Source organism: Equus przewalskii, chromosome 1 (assembly GCF_037783145.1).
Source record: "Equus przewalskii isolate Varuska chromosome 1, EquPr2, whole genome shotgun sequence".
Classification (NCBI taxonomy): domain Eukaryota; kingdom Metazoa; phylum Chordata; class Mammalia; order Perissodactyla; family Equidae; genus Equus; species Equus przewalskii.
Window position 1 is genome coordinate 59,736,058 of NC_091831.1, and position 16,667 is coordinate 59,752,724.

At 56.5% G+C, this 16,667-nt stretch overlaps 1 protein-coding gene across 1 annotated transcript in view; it reads left to right on the forward strand.

The window, feature by feature from the left end:
• Positions 1–16,667, forward strand: part of LOC139074484 (cadherin-23-like) — a 316,069-nt gene that overhangs the window by 216,687 nt on the left and 82,715 nt on the right. The window contains exons 12-13 of the mRNA XM_070565310.1: positions 11,090–11,239; positions 11,707–11,865. Of these exons, the coding sequence (XP_070421411.1) occupies positions 11,090–11,239; positions 11,707–11,865 (309 nt within the window). The remainder of the gene's footprint in view (positions 1–11,089; positions 11,240–11,706; positions 11,866–16,667) is intronic.

The window sequence follows — 16,667 nt, forward strand, 5'->3', positions numbered from 1 at the left end:
CCGAGTCTCTATTTCTCTCTTAGTGTCTCTTTAAATCTGATCATTTCTCTCTTGCTCTCCTTCCCACCTTCCTCCCTCTCTATCTCTCTCTCCTCTCTGATGTTTTCTCACACCCACGCATTCACAGATAAATACACAGGCAGCCCATTCATTCATGTGTTTGTTCCTTTGTCCAAACAACCATAGTTATTGTGTGGCCAACGCATGTGTGCCTTGGAAGACATGGTATGTGTCAAGTGGGAGGGGCTTTTTGCATGCCTGGGCAGCTGTGCCCCAGGTTTGACTTCAGGATGCCCAGGGGCAGCTGAGTGACACATGGGGTTGTCACCAGGTGTGGTCACCCATCTGCCTGGAGCCCAGCATCCTGTCCCAGCCAAGGGATGTACACCTTAGGGCATTTGTGTGCCTCTGTTCATGGGGAAGGGGACCCAAGGCTGGGCAGCTCCACTTGGCAGAGGGCCATGGGGGGAGGGAGATCAAGTCACACACTCTCTTGGCTCCCAGGATCCCAGGACACCCAGGTTTATGGCCTCTAAATAGTCCTGAGCTCTGCCCTTGGGGCCTCCTGAGGCAATGGGATTCTTCATTTTGAAAGGCAGCCCAGAGACGGGAGACTGTATGCCCCAGGTCACAACGCCTGTCAGCTCCAGGGCTCTCTCCTCCTCTCCTGCCCCCTCCAGCCAGCCCTCTCAGCCCCTCCCTGCCACCCAGAGGCCTGGGGAAGATGGTCTCGCTGTTAGAGAGGCAGAGGAATATAAAATGGTGTGATTCACAGCAGGCCGTGTCCCCCTCCTGATTTCCATAAGGCGTTTAGATTTCTTTGCCTTGCCGCACATTTCTCTCTCTGTGGGAACAGGGAAATAGTTTTAGCATGGTAAATAGTCAGAGCCAGGCAGCCACTCAGGACAAGGCGCCAGCCCCTGCCCTGCCTCTGCGCCTGCCTGCTCCCTTCCAGACCCCTAGAATGCAAAGTAGAGGGCTGGACGCCCCCTCACCTCCTCCTGCCCTGCCCTGCCCCTCAGGCCACGTGGTCATCCTGGAAGGGCTCCAGGGAGAGGGGCCGGCAGTTCTGGGCTTTGGGCAGCCTGGGATGCGCACCCTTTTTGCCTGCATTTTGGACTCTCCTCCCTGCACCTCTGAGAACACTTACACCCGTTTTAGCCCATGCCCCAACTCCAACCAGTTCTCCAGGGTAGGGTTTGCTGGTGGAGTGGGGGAGGGGATTGAAGCCAGGTCTAGGGGTCAGGTCCAAGAAGGCAGATTGTGATCAGAATAGCAGACTTTGATGTCACAGAGGAGGCCACCTGTGCCGGGAGGTGCACCCGGTTTGCAAGACAGGGCCATGAGGAAGGAATAGTTAAGCTTCTCACTTGAGGTGGCGGGGAGAAAGGGAAGGAGGAGGGGGACGTGGTCTGGCTCCCTTGGGATCTTGGTGGGTGGGGGGTGGAGCATATTGTCCTGGAATTAAGAGCTCTAGCCTCATAATTCACCGTCCAGGTGACCTGTGGCAGCACTCCCTGTATGTCTGGGCCTGGAAAGGTCCTTGTGACCCCTGGGCCTTCCACATAAAGCTTACCCTTTGGCCAGGCCCACAGGCACTATTAAGGGGAGCCTAGCCCTCCTGGCCAGTCCCCTGTAAAGCTCCTTTGTTTCAGTAAGTACTCATTGGCTGATTGGTCTGGTCCCTAGAGGCCCAGGGCAGCCCAAAGATTTGGATCCCACCAGAAATGCCTATTTGCGGCATAGAAATGAGGCCAGAGTGGCTGGTTTCAACTCTGGGGGTGGATACAATTAGCTTTGCTGTATCTGGTGGACACAGGTGGCACCTATGACCCCCAGATGGGACCCACCCAGAGCAGTGGTCACCAGGGCTGAGCAAGAGCCGCTGGTCAGCTGTGTGCCTGTCCTCACTGGTAAGGGCCAGCACCTATGTATGAGCTGTATGGGGGCTGGAGCCTCTGAAGTCAGCGTGGCCTTTGGGGAGCACTGTAGGACACTGGGGCTGGTGTGGCTGGAGCTAGATGCTTAGACTCCTTGTTTTCCACACCAAGTGCATGACCTCCACACCTGGGCAGTGATGCCAATTAACCTGCGCTGGGCTCTTAGACACACCACATCGCTTTGGGGACCTACTATCCTGGTTTGCCCGTGACTGCCCAGGTTTTAACACTTTAAGTCTCACATCCCGGGAACCCTCTAGGTTCCAGGCAAACTGGGACAGCTGGTCAACTAGGGGCAGTGCCACATCATCTCTGATTCAAGCTGAGAGGTGGCCCAGTCCCAGGCTGGAGAAACTGAGGCTCTGAGCCAGACAATCCTGGAATACAGAAGAGAAAGAGACGGCAGGACTGAGCTACCACCGTGTGTTATGGGCTTTGCTGGGTCCCTGGAGGTGGGACTCTGTGCCCAGGAACAGGAGGGGATGGGGGGAGGGGGGTAGGAGGGAGACAAGTGGTCAGGTGTAGCTGGGCTTTGGAAGTGTGAGACTCCCATAGTGCACTAGGGTGATGGGCTACAAATTAGGAAAACAGAATTTGAAAGCACCTGTCCCTCATTTACCTTGATGCAAGTACCCAATGCACATTATAATTCGTTTTCCAGAAGAGCTGGGGCTGGCTGCAGGGCCGACAAGATCCCTCCTGATGGGGGGGGGGGCGGGGAGTGTCTGTGTGCACGTGCAGGTGAGGAGCACCTGCTCACTCGCACCCTCTTCTGTAAACGCATAATACACACGTCTGCACTATGAAATTGACAGCTTCTAGTATTCTTTCCCCAAAGTGCCAGCTGCCAATCGGATTGAATTAGATTTCACAGGGGTTTTTGCAATACATGGAATTCACCAGCAAATTACTCTTAAAGAGGGAAAATCAATCATTTGGAGCAGAGATAAGCTGAAGGCAAGGCAGCGTCGGATTGATCCCGTCTGTGCAGGCGTGTGTGGAATTCAACAGATAACATGGGGGGAGGGGGAGTCTGGCAGAAAGGGATGGAGGAGGGGGAAGGAAAGAGGGAAACAGAGGAAGGATGACAGGTGACAGGAGAGGAGGAGAGAGGAAGAGAGATGGAGGGAGGAGGTAAAGGAGAGAGGAAAATGGAAAAGAGAAAGGTGAGGGGGAAAGAGGAAGAAGGCAAGGAGAGACATGGAAGAAAGAGAGGCAGAGGAGAGGGAAGAGAGGAAACAAAGAGAAGATCAGAGAGAAGAGAAAGGAGTAACAGAGGCAAGGAGGGAGGAGGGGAGGAAGTGAGAGCAATCTTGAGGGGAGGAGTGGAAAGCATTTGAAAGAGCACAGCGAGTGTTCATGGGTCCTTGGAGGATCACCCAGTCCATGCTTCCCATTTTGCAGATCAGGAAACTGAGGTCCAGAGAGAAAAAATGACCTGCCCCAGTCACACAGCGATTAAGGGCAGATGCAGAGAACACCAGTTCCTGCTCATGCTGCTCAAGGGCCCAAAGCACAGGAGCTTGGGGAGCGGGTATAGGTGGGCTGAGAGCCTGAAATGGAGGGCAGCATCCTTCATCGTGATGGAGGCCTGGGTGGTGGCCCACTTCCAGGGTGGAGAAACTGAGGCTCTGCCAGACAAGCCTGGATTGCAGAAGAGAAAGAGACAGCAGGGCTGAGCTACCAACTCTGTGATATGGGCTTTGCTGGGTCCCTGGAGTTGGGACTCTGTGCCCAGGAGCAGCAAGAGATGGGGGAACACGAGGAGAAAGAAGGTGGTCCTTCACTTGGGAACTGCAGGGGAGGCATCAGTTCTCCAAGACTCTGGAACTTGAAGGTCCCTGGGGGTTGAGACAGAGTTAGGGGATGGAGGCAGTGATGGCCACAGGGCTCCTTCCCATTGCCCTCGGACTCCCTGACTTCACGGTGGACAGCCTCGTGCAGTGCGCACAGGACAGCTGCCCCAGGGATGCAGGCAGGACAAGAGAAACGGATGCCCCCTTAGGTGAGGGGGCTGGAGGGAGAAGCAGCAAGCTTTGGGGTGAAGGGGGTGAGGAGAGGCCAGCCTCCTGCCAAGGTTCACTTTGGCGTGTCTGATTGGGGTTAATTAGGTGGAAGGATGGACAAAGGAGAGATAAAGAACACATCTTCAGTGGACTTTGATTTTCTGCCGCTCAATAGCATGGATTAGACCAACAGAGCGCAGTGGAGGAAGGAGGGAGACCTACGGCCCTCTGCCCAGGATGGGGGGTCCCCTCACCCCTGCACGCATCCAGGCCTTTGCCCTTCTCTGCCTGCCCCAGGTCTAGGAATCAGCCCCTCCCCAGGGGTACCTCCTCCCCTAGAACAATAATAGTAACTCTCCCTTATTGGGCACTTACTCCATCCCAGGCCCATTACCAAGATTCCGCAGCTCACCCACATAGCCCTGTCAGCTAGCCTCATCCTTCCCATTTTACAGATGAGGAATTTGAGGCTCAAGGAGGCAAAATTGTTTGTGCAAAGTCACACGGCTGAAAGGCAGGACTGAGTCTGGAGTCTGGCCCAACTCCAAAGGCTGTGCTTTTAGCCACCACTTGGGGCCTTGCACCCTGGACTCACTGGTCACCGGGCTCTTCCGTGGCAGGGCTAAGTTCTGGCCGGGGCTTCTGTGAGGGTGGCACTGACTCTAGGGGCCCATCTCTGCACTCCAGGTCCCCAGCCCTGTTCTCAGCTTGGGCTAAGGCTGCCCTCCAGCCCCAGAGCTCTCTGGGTGCCTCCTGAGGACCCTGGCCCTTGTCTGTCTTGATTCACAACACGGTACAGTCCCACCACCCCCAACGTAAAGACCGCCTTCGTCCTTGCGGCCCTTCTCCAGCCAGCCCTGCATTCCCATGACCCTGGTCTTTCCTCTTCTAGTGAAGGGAACTAAGATCCTCTCCAGAGCACATCGTACTTCACAGGGTGGGGTGAGGGTCCCCTAGCATTTAGAGTACAAAGGAAAAAAGCACAGAAGACTCCTGTCATCAGGGAACCTCCTGTCTTAGGCAAGAAAACACAATTCACGTCACCCACCAAAACATGGTGGGACAAAGAGACGGCACTGCTTCTTCATCCTGTGGGCATGCCTCTTCTCCCCACTTCACGGATGAAGAAACTGAGGCTCCAGGAGTGGACGTGAGTTGTCCAAGCTCACGCAGCTAGGAAGTGACAGAGCCGGTTCTCAGCCCTGCGTTCTGCCCTCTCCTCTGCATCACACCACTGGGTCACCAACCCAGTGGCTACCCTGACCAATGGCGGAGAGATGAGCATCTCCAAGGAGCGAAGTGGTGGCACCATCAGCAGTGAGGGGCCTCAGGGTGGAGAGAACCAGGCAAGAGCCTGGTTGGGAGGGGGAAGGACACATGAAATCACTTTTCGTCCCAGCCCATCCCCACCCCGCACAGCAGGCGTGGCCTTGGGAGCAGTCAAGCCATCCTCAGAGAAGCCATCCTCAGAGAAGTCAGGCACAGGCTGTGAGGGGACCCGGGACGCCCCCATGCGAGCCCACAACAGGTGCCCTCCTGAGTCCACGTCTCCCAGAGGAGGGAAGGGCCCTGTGTGGCAGCTGTTAAATAATGGGAATGCCACCCGGTGCCCTCCCAGGGGCGTGGTGAGCGTCCAGTAGCTGATGTTTGCAGAGGGGCCAGCACGTATAAACTCTCAATGAATAGTTGAAAAACAGCATTGCCTCAACTTGGAGCCAGGTGACTGCTGGGGTGGCCTTGGCTCTGCTGGCTGTGGGAGCTGCAGAGACCAGGAGCGACCTTGCCAGACAGTGCCTGCTCTGACTGCTCTCAAGGCCACCCCTCCACTTCCAGCAGTGGGGTGGGGAGGGGGCAAGGTTTCGGGGAGTGGCGGCAGCCCCTTCTGGCAGCTGCTGATAACACAGGCCGGAGGCTGGCGCACTGCCCTCCGTGGGGAGTAGGAAGACTTCAATCACCAGGAGCAAGGCAGGCCTGCTGCGCAGGGTGGGGACCGCGGGAAGAGAAGTGATTTCATGTGTCCTTCCCCCTCCCGATAAACAAATAAAGCCGAACTGTCGCAGCCGCCAGCTCCCCAGCCCAGTGTGGGGAGGATGGGCACTGCAGCTCTGGCTCCGGCTCTGGCACCCGAGGCTGCTGGCTATCAGCCTTCTCATCGCCTCTCCCAGCTGGAAGAGAATTTAATCCACCGGGCTCCTCTCCACACTCTCTGGGACTCCTTTTGATGTTCCTCTTTATCTCCCTTCCCAACAAAATTGCCCCTCGACTGCTCCAAGAGGCCCTCCTGCCTCCCTCTCCCTCCGCCCCCCGCCCAGTCCCACGAAGCAGCTGCACCCTCCACCTGCCCGGCCTTCGCTCCTCTCTGCCTTGCTCCCTTACCTTGGGACTTACCTGGGCCGTGGGCCTCGCTCCTGCCCTTTGGAGAATGGGGGCGGGTTGCCAGTGCTCTCCTTGGCCAGTGCTTTGCATGCACTGGGAGCAGTGTGCTGTAGTGGGAAGGGCATGAGAGAGGCCAGGAGAGCTGAGTGGTTAAGAGCTTAGCTTCCAAAGGAGTCAGAGCAGATCTGAGTTGGAATCCCTTCCCGGCAGCTGTGCAGATTGAACAAGTTACTCTCTGGCCTCAGGTTCCTTCTCTGTACAGGGTGGACTGATGCTGATGTTGGGCTGTCCTGAAGATTCTGGGTTAAGTGTGTGAAGCACACAGCTGGGCCTTGATAAATGGAAGCTGTTATATAAGGCTCCCGCCAAGGGCTGCCATTAATAGGGGTTTTGCCCCAACTTAGAGTGAGCTGGGTGAACATCACTCTCGTGCACACACACATCCCGAGGGGCTGACAATCACAGGCCAAATTGCAGCAGGCATTGGTGTTCTGGGCAGGTCCTGAAAGGGGCAGGCTGAGCACTTGAGGGGACTTGGCCAGAAGATGGCCCTGGAGTCTCAGGACAGCTGTACACGGGGTCCTGACAACTACAGTGTCAGACCTGAGTGAACTTCCAGCCCCTGGCCGCAGATCAAGGAGAGGGGAGCAGACCTCCTTGGTTGAAACCCAGAGACATGGCCTGAAGGGGCAGAAAACGCAGTGCTCCTGCCTCACCAGGTACCAGGCCTGAATATGCACTGAGCTCAGGCATCCATCTCTTCAGTCCCTCACTCATCCTCAGCCCCACGTCTCACTCCCTTGGTCTGGGGTATGACCCCGGCATGAGGATATTTAAAGCTCCCTGGGTGATTTTGACGTGTGGCCCGGTGGAGAAGTACCACTCTGCCTCTCCCTGCTCGCCCCTTCTGGACCCCTGTGGATGCCGCCGAGCTGCTCTTCCTGCCCCAGCTGATGTCTTTCCAGCCCTGGCTGTGCAACATGCCTCCCTGGGAGCATTGAAAAGATGCAGCTGCCTGGGCCCCACCCCGCGAGATGCAGATAGTGGCCCTGGGCGTCTGTATTATTTTAGTGCTCCACTGGCAATTCTGCTGTGTAGCCAGATGAGGAGGGCTGCACTGGGGTGACTCACACGTGGCTGCCAAGTTCACCTTCCTCTTTTGACCCCAGTATTCCTCTGCTCCAGAGCTTAGCGTGGCTCCCCATTGCTCACAAAAATGATGCTGAAGCCCTCGCGATGGTGCCTGCGGTGGGAGTCAGGAGACCACAGAGCCTCCCACTATCCCCGCAATCCCGCCAGCTTCCCTGCACGGACCCTCTGCACATCCGCTCACTTGTCTGCCCCATCATTAATTATTCATTCCCTGCTCCATGCCTTTGCTTCAGCCAGCGGTTCTCAAACGGTGGTCTCAGACCAGCAGCACAGGAGCGTCACCTGGAACTTTCAGAAATGCAAATTTGCAGGCCCCAGGCCAGACCTACTGAATCAGATACTCCCGCGGGAGGGCAGCAGTCTGGTTTAACGCAGCCTCTGGGGGTTTCCGACATAGGCTGCACATGGAGAACTCCATGTTTAAAGCCACTTTCTGCACCTGAAAGCCCTTCTCTGCTCTTCTGTTGTCCCTGTCTTCATTCCTAAAGCCAGTCCAGAACACCCCTTCTCCAGGCAGCGCCCCTGCTGGTGTTCTCTTAGATTCGGGACTGGAGTGCTCAGTGTTACCATCTTAGCTGGCTCTGGTAACTCGTACTGCACCTAAGCTCCATCTGGGGCACCCATATTGGGCCCTGACTCTGCTTCCCTTGGCCTGGGAGACACCCCCCTGGGAGCTGGGCCTGGGCTCTTAGCCTCACTCTGCTGCCAACAACCTGTGCAGCCTTGGGTTGCTCACCCAACCTCTCTGAACTCCATTTCCTCTGGAGGAGTTTCCAGGCACCGTGTTCCTTCTTCTCCACTGCATGGCCCGTGGGAAGAGGATCGCACAGAGTCCTGGGAGGAAAAGCTGCAGAAGCCCCATCACTTCCTGAGCACCTCCTGCGTGCCTGCCCTGGTGTAGGTTTACACAGCCCGAGGCCTGGTCTGTGGCCTCAAGGAGCCCCTGCCATTTCACAGTAACCACAGAGGGTCATTCTGAACGGTGTCTGGCAAAGGATAGGTGTCTGGTAGATGGTTCTGTGTTGTTAATCATCTCTTTGTACAGTTACTACAAAGAACAGCCTCCGAGACACAGTTAAGGGAAGAAATCCAACGCAGAGCAGTGTGTGCAGGTGCCACTGTTTGTGCAGAGAGGGGAGGCAGAGATACGTAATGCTCACACAGGCATGGACTTCAGGGGAAAGAGACCCAAGGAGGGGTATGGTGGCTGCCTCTCGGGAAGTCTCTTGAGTGGCTGGGGCAACGGGAAGAGGGAGACGGTCATGTGCCCTTTTGAGCTAAGTGAAAACTTTCCATGTCTGTGTTTACTAAGTCTTTAACGCTTTCTATGTGAGGAAAATTAAAACATGACAACACGAGGGGGCCTTTTCTGCAGGGGTTTTGTCCAGGCTCCTGGGAGTAAGACAGAGGGACGTGGCCCCTCCCCTTCCAGCCTTGCACCACCCCCACCCACCTCCCTCTGGGTGAGGACGGAGTGAGCTCAGGGAAACAGGAGCCCTGGTCCCCTCCTCACCCCTCATGCCCTTGTGTCTCTTCCTCTGTGTCCCTGCCCTCCTCTGGGTGTGGGGCTGCACAGATCTCCCCACCCCCAGAACGTGTGTGCACCGCCCGCACACACACCCTCCTGGGCACCCCAAGAGGTTGTGGCCCGTCAGATGCTGAGGGGGCTGTTCCTCTGGAGCAGGGTGTGCTCCTGGGGTCCGTCTCGGCCCATTTCCCTCACCCTGACCTCGGTTCTCATCCTCTTCTCTCTCTGGTTCCTTCCTCCTCTCCGTCCTTTCCGGCTCCTTCTCTGTCTCCATACCCTTTGACTGACCGACTCCCACTGATAGAACTTGGTAAGTGAGCCTGCGAAGGGCAGGGCTGGGGAGGCATGGGGGGCACCGTGGGGAGGGGACTCCGCGGGGTGGGGGGTTGCTCCACTTGCCCCAGCACAGCTCAGCCTGCCCTCTCCCTCTGGGGCCTCCAGGCCCTGTGGTGGAGGGCCAAGGTCCAGGGGAGAGAGACGTGTTGGTGTCACCTGCTGAGAGCTGTCACACTCCGCTGGCTTTGGCTATTAGTGCCCCTTCGGGCATTTAATTGGTCCCCTCCATCTGACGGCTGGCTCCCACGCTGGGGAGAACTGGAAAGTCCACAGCCTGACAGGGCTGGAGGAGCATGGCCTGCACTATCTGCGGGGGCCACTGCAGGCTGGGGCTCTGGAGGCCCCCATGTTTGCCTGGACCCCAAGAATGGCAGTGCCCTTGTTTGGCCAATTTGTAGTTGTAAATGGAAAAAATTCAAGAAACTGACAGGTAACGATTAACATGCATTCACCCCACAAATGTATTTGAAAACCTGTGGGATGACTCCAGGGGCCTAAGATCCTTGTGAACTCTCAGGCTTCACTGAGGCTGTCATCTCCAGCCTTGCCAGGACCAGCACCCCTGACCATGTAAAGCTTCCAGGTTACCTGGCTGCCACCCTCAGCAGGAGCAGGGGCTGGACGGGAGCCCCTCAACGTCCCTGGGCAACCAAGCAGAGAGGCTGGCTCCCCTTGTCAACCCCCAGTGCCACAGAAACATGAGCTCGAGGCTGGGCTGGGCACTGGGCTGGGGTGGATAACGCAGGACGAGCGGGAGGACGTGTCCTGGCACCGAGGATCTGCGACAAGGGTCAGCGAGCCACAGGCCTCCTGCCAGGACGGGGGTCATTTCCCCATGCAGGAGCCTGAGTCACTGTCTGAGCAGGCCAGGCTCCAGGGGGTCAGTCAGCTGTGTCCCCCAACTTCAGCGGTGGCTCTTTCTCCTGATGTGGGGACTTGGGTAGCATTGGAGATGTCAGATGCTTTGCATGAGGATGAGCCAGGCAGTATCTGAGGGCTCCGTGAGCTCCAGCCCCAGTTAGAATGATCAGAAACATCTGAGCAGAGTGAGCCCCCCACCCCCTCCTCCACCCCCACTCCCCACACACACCTGAAGCCGTGGACTGGGGCTGTGGGGCCACAGAGCCCGTGAAGGGTGTGGCAGCCCTGGACTCTCTGGGATCCAGTGTCCTCCAGGCCACCTGGGCTGGCCACAGTGTGAGGTACACAGGATTCACTTGACCACTCAGCCATCTGGGTTATTCCCATTCCATGTGTGAACGAGCCAGTTTTCCCCATGACTGGCACGTTCCAGAGGGAGGAAGGGGGAGAGGCAGTGTCCTGCTCGGTCCCTCATGCCCTCACCTGTCCAAGCCGACTGTGGACCGTGGACACTTACTTGCTTCTCTCCCCTCCACTCCCTTCTGACCTGCTTTCCTCCATCTCTGGGCTGGGTCTTGCGGCTGACAGATCCCTCCCCCGTTGGGGTCACTGGGGCAGAGGAAGGGAGCAAGAGATGGAAAATGAAACAAACCACCTAGAAGGGACAGTGTGGGCACCTGAAAGGATGATGATGGCAAAAAGGACTGGAGGAGACTTCCAGAGGGCCTGGGCAGGCTCAGGGAGCTGGGCCAGGATCACTCAGGGGAGGCCAGACCACTGTGGGGTCGGGGTAGGCAAGCCCTGCTGGCCCCTGCTTCTGCTCCTCCAGCAGTGCTCCAGGCCTTGGCTCCTATGCCCTTTCTCACTGGTTTCTTCTCCATTTTGACTAGGGCCTGAACAGCATGTTCGAGGTTTACCTGGTGGGGAACAACTCCCACCACTTCATCATCTCTCCCACCTCTGTCCAAGGGAAGGCGGACATTCGCATCCGCGTGGCCATCCCCCTGGACTTTGAGACCGTGGACCGCTACGACTTCGACGTAAGGCCCCCTCGCCATCTCCTTGGCTGGGTGAGGGATGTCAGGGGAGTCAGGGGTGACACCGTCCCCTTAAGTCCCCCTTCCACCTCTCCCCATTCTTCCCTTGTGGATCTGACTCAGAGAAGCCCACTGAGCCATGGCAGGGCCTGGGCTGAGTGTCCGCTTTTCAAGGAGGACAAGGAAATGACCAGGAATTGAGTGGAATTTCACCAGGCAGCGTCACAGCCTCAGAAGCCCACCAGGAGCCTGTGCTCCCCGGGCACTGCCAGCCCAGCCCCCATCAGCACCTTCCTTCCTGGCAGAATTAGCGGCCACCTCAGTCCCATAAGCACTGTTGGAGGGACTCACAGTAGCACACACTGGGATGGGCTCTGGGTTGGGTCCAGCAAAGGCCCCAGGGGGACTTATGGGGACGAGGGCTCCTGGAGCATGTGGGAGCTCACCCGGGCTCTGCTCTGCACACCCAGCTCTTTGCCAATGAAAGTGTGCCTGACCATGTGGGCTATGCCAAGGTGAAGATCACTCTCATCAACGAGAATGACAACCGGCCCATCTTCAGCCAGCCACTCTACAACATCAGCTTATACGAGAACGTCACTGTGGGGACCTCTGTGCTGACAGTCCTGGTGAGTCCCCACTCTCTTGCAGGGCCACTGAGCTCTGAGGCAGACCATGGGGAGGCAACCAGAGGGATTTTGCCCAAGGAGTCTGGGCAAGTGGGAAAGTGGGTGCCCCCAAGCCCCAGAAGCTGTGTGTTAAAGCATCTGGACTCTTCATGATGGGGCTCCCTTGGCCAGGGCAGCCATGTGGAAAAGGACCAACCTGGGGGAGGGTAAGATTAGGCTGAGGACACTTTGCTTTTCTGCCTTATCCCTGAGAGGGACTGAGCCTGGGTTGGCCAGGAACCCTGGAAGTGCCCTCTAATGGGGACAGGTGCCAGCCATCTCTGAAGAGGGCGACCCTCCCCATTTGAGCACAGATGCCAGGGAAGAATGAGCTCCCTGAGGCTGCCTGGGCATTCCCAGCTGCCCTTGGCTGAGACTTTGACAAGGGGCCCCTCCCCATGTCCATTTATATCAGTCAGTACTCTTGGTTGCAAAGGACAGAAATCTTTAAGCAGTTCAAGCATAAAAGGATTGGCTCATGTAACTCAAAAGCATAAGTGATTTCAGGCATGGCTATATCCAAGCACTCAGTTGAGCAGGAATCTGGCTTCAACACCAGGCTCTGCTTTTTCATATTGGCAGAAAGAGACACCAGCGCCCCTACGGCTTACTTCTTACCAAGTTATCAACCCCAGTGGGAAAAAAATACTCTTTTCAGCAGTTCCAGCAAAAGTCCCAGTGCTGATTCTCATTGGCCCAGCCTGTTGGGCCACCCTGGAACCAATCATCATCATTCCGATTTCCAGAGATGGGCCATACTCCCCCTAGTGGAGCCAGGGGTTGGGTCAGCCCCATCCAAAGTGTAAGAGCTGAAATGGGAAAGGGAATATTCCAAAGGGGCTTCTGTTATCAGCACAAAGAGGATTGGCTGCTGCACAGATCACAGTAGTAGATGTGTGCCACACACGCTCAGAGGCTTGCCCACAGTAGCTGCGCAGTAAACGCTATGGAGTTTAACTAACTGCTGCCCCTCCCTGCCCCTCCCGACTCTGAGGCCTCCAGAGTCCTCGCTCCCATTTCTTGCTCCATCCTCCCTCCAAGCAGAGACATTGCTGCTGATCCAGAGCCCCCCACTCCGAAGTGTGTTTACTCTACAGACAGATGGTAGGAAACTGTAGGGAGCCCCCAGGCCCTTCCCATCTGACAGTTATTAATATTTCAAGCAGATGTTTAGCTAGGCAGGCCGTCGGACGTACACACTAAGTCTGCTGCGGCTGTTTTCTGCCCCCTCTTCCCCAGCCCGTGTCTCCACCGGCTCTCACCAAGGTGCTCCTTGCAATCAGTCACCTGGTGCTTGAGGCCCCATGGACCCTCCTGCAACCTCAAGGGGCCCAGCCAGAGAGCGAGTGCCAGAGGCTCTAGGCTCCTGGACATAAAGAGCATCTTCAGCCCCCTAGTCACCTTCAAACGTCAGGGGGAAGGACACCCAAGCAGCCTGTACTTCAGGGGCCTCACAGGTGGAGGATGCCCCGCTCCCACAGGCCTGGGACCACACAGCAAAGAATTTGAGTGTCAGGTTCAGGCTGGGCAGGCGACCAGGGATTCCTCCCTGGCATTCTTCCTAGGGATGGAGCATCTCACTTTGCAGTGCCAGTTCCCGTGGCCCTCCGGAAAGAGCTGAGGGAGCAGGGTGGGGTGGAAAGTGTGCGAAGCACACCTCTGGGCTGGTGGCCAGCTGCCAGTGCCACCCATGATGTGTCAGGCCCAATCTCATCAGGGGTTGGCGCTGGTGAATAGGTCCTCAAACTGGGTTTCCTCAGGCACTGGAGTGGTTTGTGGGCCTGCGTGGACCCTTGCCCGGTGCCCACTACCCCTTCTCCAGTCTCTCCTAGGCCCCCTCTGGATGGTTAGCAGATGCATTCAGCCTCCTCTGTGGCCACCAGGGTCTCTGCCCAGGGCTGGCTCATCTCGACAGCCGCTAGTTCCTGGGTCTGTCTGAGCCTCGCCCATGACCGTCTCAACCCTCCAGCCCCAGGGGCTGTTCCATCCACTGATAAGCTCTAGCTGCAGGGCTGGGTCCCTAAGGGAGCTCAGGAACAAAGTAAAATGGGGTGTGCCCTGGTGCCCCTGCCTTTGCCATGTGCTGGTCTGTCCACATCACCTCCAAGAGCCTTCATTTGCACATCTGCAGAATGGGTGTGAGACGCCCCAAGGCTGCTGACAGGAGGAGTGAATGATGGATGTGGAAGCATCCCCTTGGTGATCCCCACCCGCCAGCATCTCCCAGTCTCCCCAAGGAGCTTCCAGAGCTCCTAGCAGATAGCAAGTTTTGTGGCCACCCCACCCACTCCCACCGCCCTGCCCTGGCCTCCACCAGGACCCTGCCCTTCTCCACTCAGACCCGGGGTCAGCTGGATCTCTCCATCTCCTGTGCTGCAGGAGGGGCTGGCGTTGTAGCTGCCTGCTCAGGCACTGTGAAATTCCGTCTCCCTGACCTTTTCTGGGATGTTATTAAAATATTTCATGGGCAGTTGTGTCAGAAAAAAAATTATGAAGAGAAGGAAAATGTTTTAATTTGCACTGAAGGCTGGGGCAGAGCCTGCTGTGAGGGGCTGCCCCAACCCCCACCCTGGCGTGACCCTGTGTCTGTGGCTCATTGCCTGTCCTGGGGGAAGGCAGCAGTTGAACAGTCAGTGGAAACTGGAGTAGGAGGGGCTGTCACCTCCAGCCTGGGTGTCCAGCTGGGGTGGAAGGGGCTGGACCTTCTCACCTCCCTGCTCCCTGGACCTCCCCCTGCCCAGCTTTGGAGGCCCTTACAGCCCCCAGTTGTAGCAAAATGAGTTTCCAACGGTGGAGGGGGCAGAGTGGGGACCTAGAGTTTAAAGACTTGACCTCGAGCCCCAACTCTGCTCCCAGCCGACTCCTTGGCTGACTCAGACAGAAGCTGCTTCCCTTCTCAGCATCTCATCTGTAAAATTAACAAGGTGGATTAAAATGGGCCCATGGTCCCTTCCAGACTTAATGCCTGGGGCAATCATGCCCAGAGGCGACGGAGGGATGGCTGAGATGACCTCTGAGGACTGCTACTATATTATTAGTGCTACTATCACAGTTATTTCAACAGCTGTCATTCTTGAGTCCTAGCTGTAAACCCTGCGCTTGACATGCATTATTTCTAACCTAAGTAGATGCTGTCATTCTCATTTTACAGATGGGGAAACTGAGGTTTAGTGAGGTTAAGTAACTTGCTCAGGGTCCCAGAGCTAGTAAGGGATTGAACTGGAATTCACAAAAAGACTGCCTGACGCCACCCCACAGGCTCTTAACCTCTGGGCTGCCCATCCAGAATGCTCTCTGTTGGACCATGAGCCTGTCCTCTCAGTAATGTTCAGAGCTGAGGAGCTGGAAGGTGCTCTCTGCAGGACCCCAGGAGATAGGCCCCAGGGTTGCTCCAGGCACTGCATCCCTGGATGACACTCTGGACCCTCCAGGACCTCTGGCTCCATTGAGTGACTTTCTGGCTCTCTGGGTCCCAGGCCACTCAGGGCTCCAAGCTGGGTGAGCTGGCCTTCACTGCTGGGAAGTCCACGTCAGGGGGACTTGAGCACTTCGCCCCAGGAAGCAGGAATCCCAATAGCCCAGAGCTGTCCTTGTTAGAAAGGCTTCCTGGAAGGGGAGAGGGTGCAGGATGAATGTCAGTGGGGGCCAGGCCTCTGAAGGGTGACCACACAGGGAAGGGATGTGCAGGGGTGTGAAGTATGCTTGTGCGGTGTGTGTGTGCATGCACATGGCATGCTTTTGTGTCTGTGTGTACAAGTGTATGCAGCAACATGCACTTGGGGGTATGTGTATGTAATACACACACGTTTGTGTGCATGTGTGTGTGTGCAGGTTTCTGTATGATGGGGTAGCTCCCCATCCTCTAGGCTGTGTGGTTTTCCCCCTTCTCCTATCCCCAGGCTGCTCTGATTCTCACCTTCCTATCCTGCCTCCTGATCTGACAACCAGAGTCAGATGGGAAGGCCATGGGTGTCTTCCTGGGATTCTGCTGGACTTGGGGTAGCCCTGTAGCCTGAACAATTGGTACCTGGGGCCTAGCAGGGTTTGTGAGTGCCACTGGACAGTAGGAGAGCAATCCAACCATTCATTCATTCAATAAATGTTCTCTGAATACCTACTATGTTCCAGGCACAGGGCCCTGAGGACACAATGGTGATGTGAATCTTGCCCTCGTGAAGCTTACAGTCTCCTGGGAAAGGCTGATGTTAATACTAAGAAATGAATATTTACGTTAAGTATTACTTGCTATGATGGAGAGATCAGGGAACTGTGAAAACCTGTAACAGGGCACCTCACCTTGACTGGAGTCAGGGAAGTCTTTCCTGAGGAAGTGGCAATTGAGTAGGCATTAACAGGTGGACGAGGGGAGGGCAGCATACTGGAGAAAGCAGGAATAGCATGTGCAAAGGCCCTGTGGCTGGAATGCAGTGAGGGAGATTTGCTGCACCTGGAGGTAGAGTCCTGCCCCTATGAGGTAGGCTGGGCTCAGCTGTCTCTCTTCCTTCTGAATTGCCGCCCACCCCAGACATAACCATTTGGCTGCTGTTTTGAGAGTAGAGAAGTCGAGTATCAAACCATCCACATTCTTTTACCTATTCCATCCTGGTGTGCCATGGCAGGCATTTGGGAAGCAGCTGGTGGAGGTTGTACCTTGAATGTGCAAGGAGCCAGCCTGGCCTCCTGCAGTATGGAGCTCATGTCCCCACAATTATTAGCTCTGTGTCCCCAGGCAGTGAGAGAGGGATACTGACGAAGAACAGCAG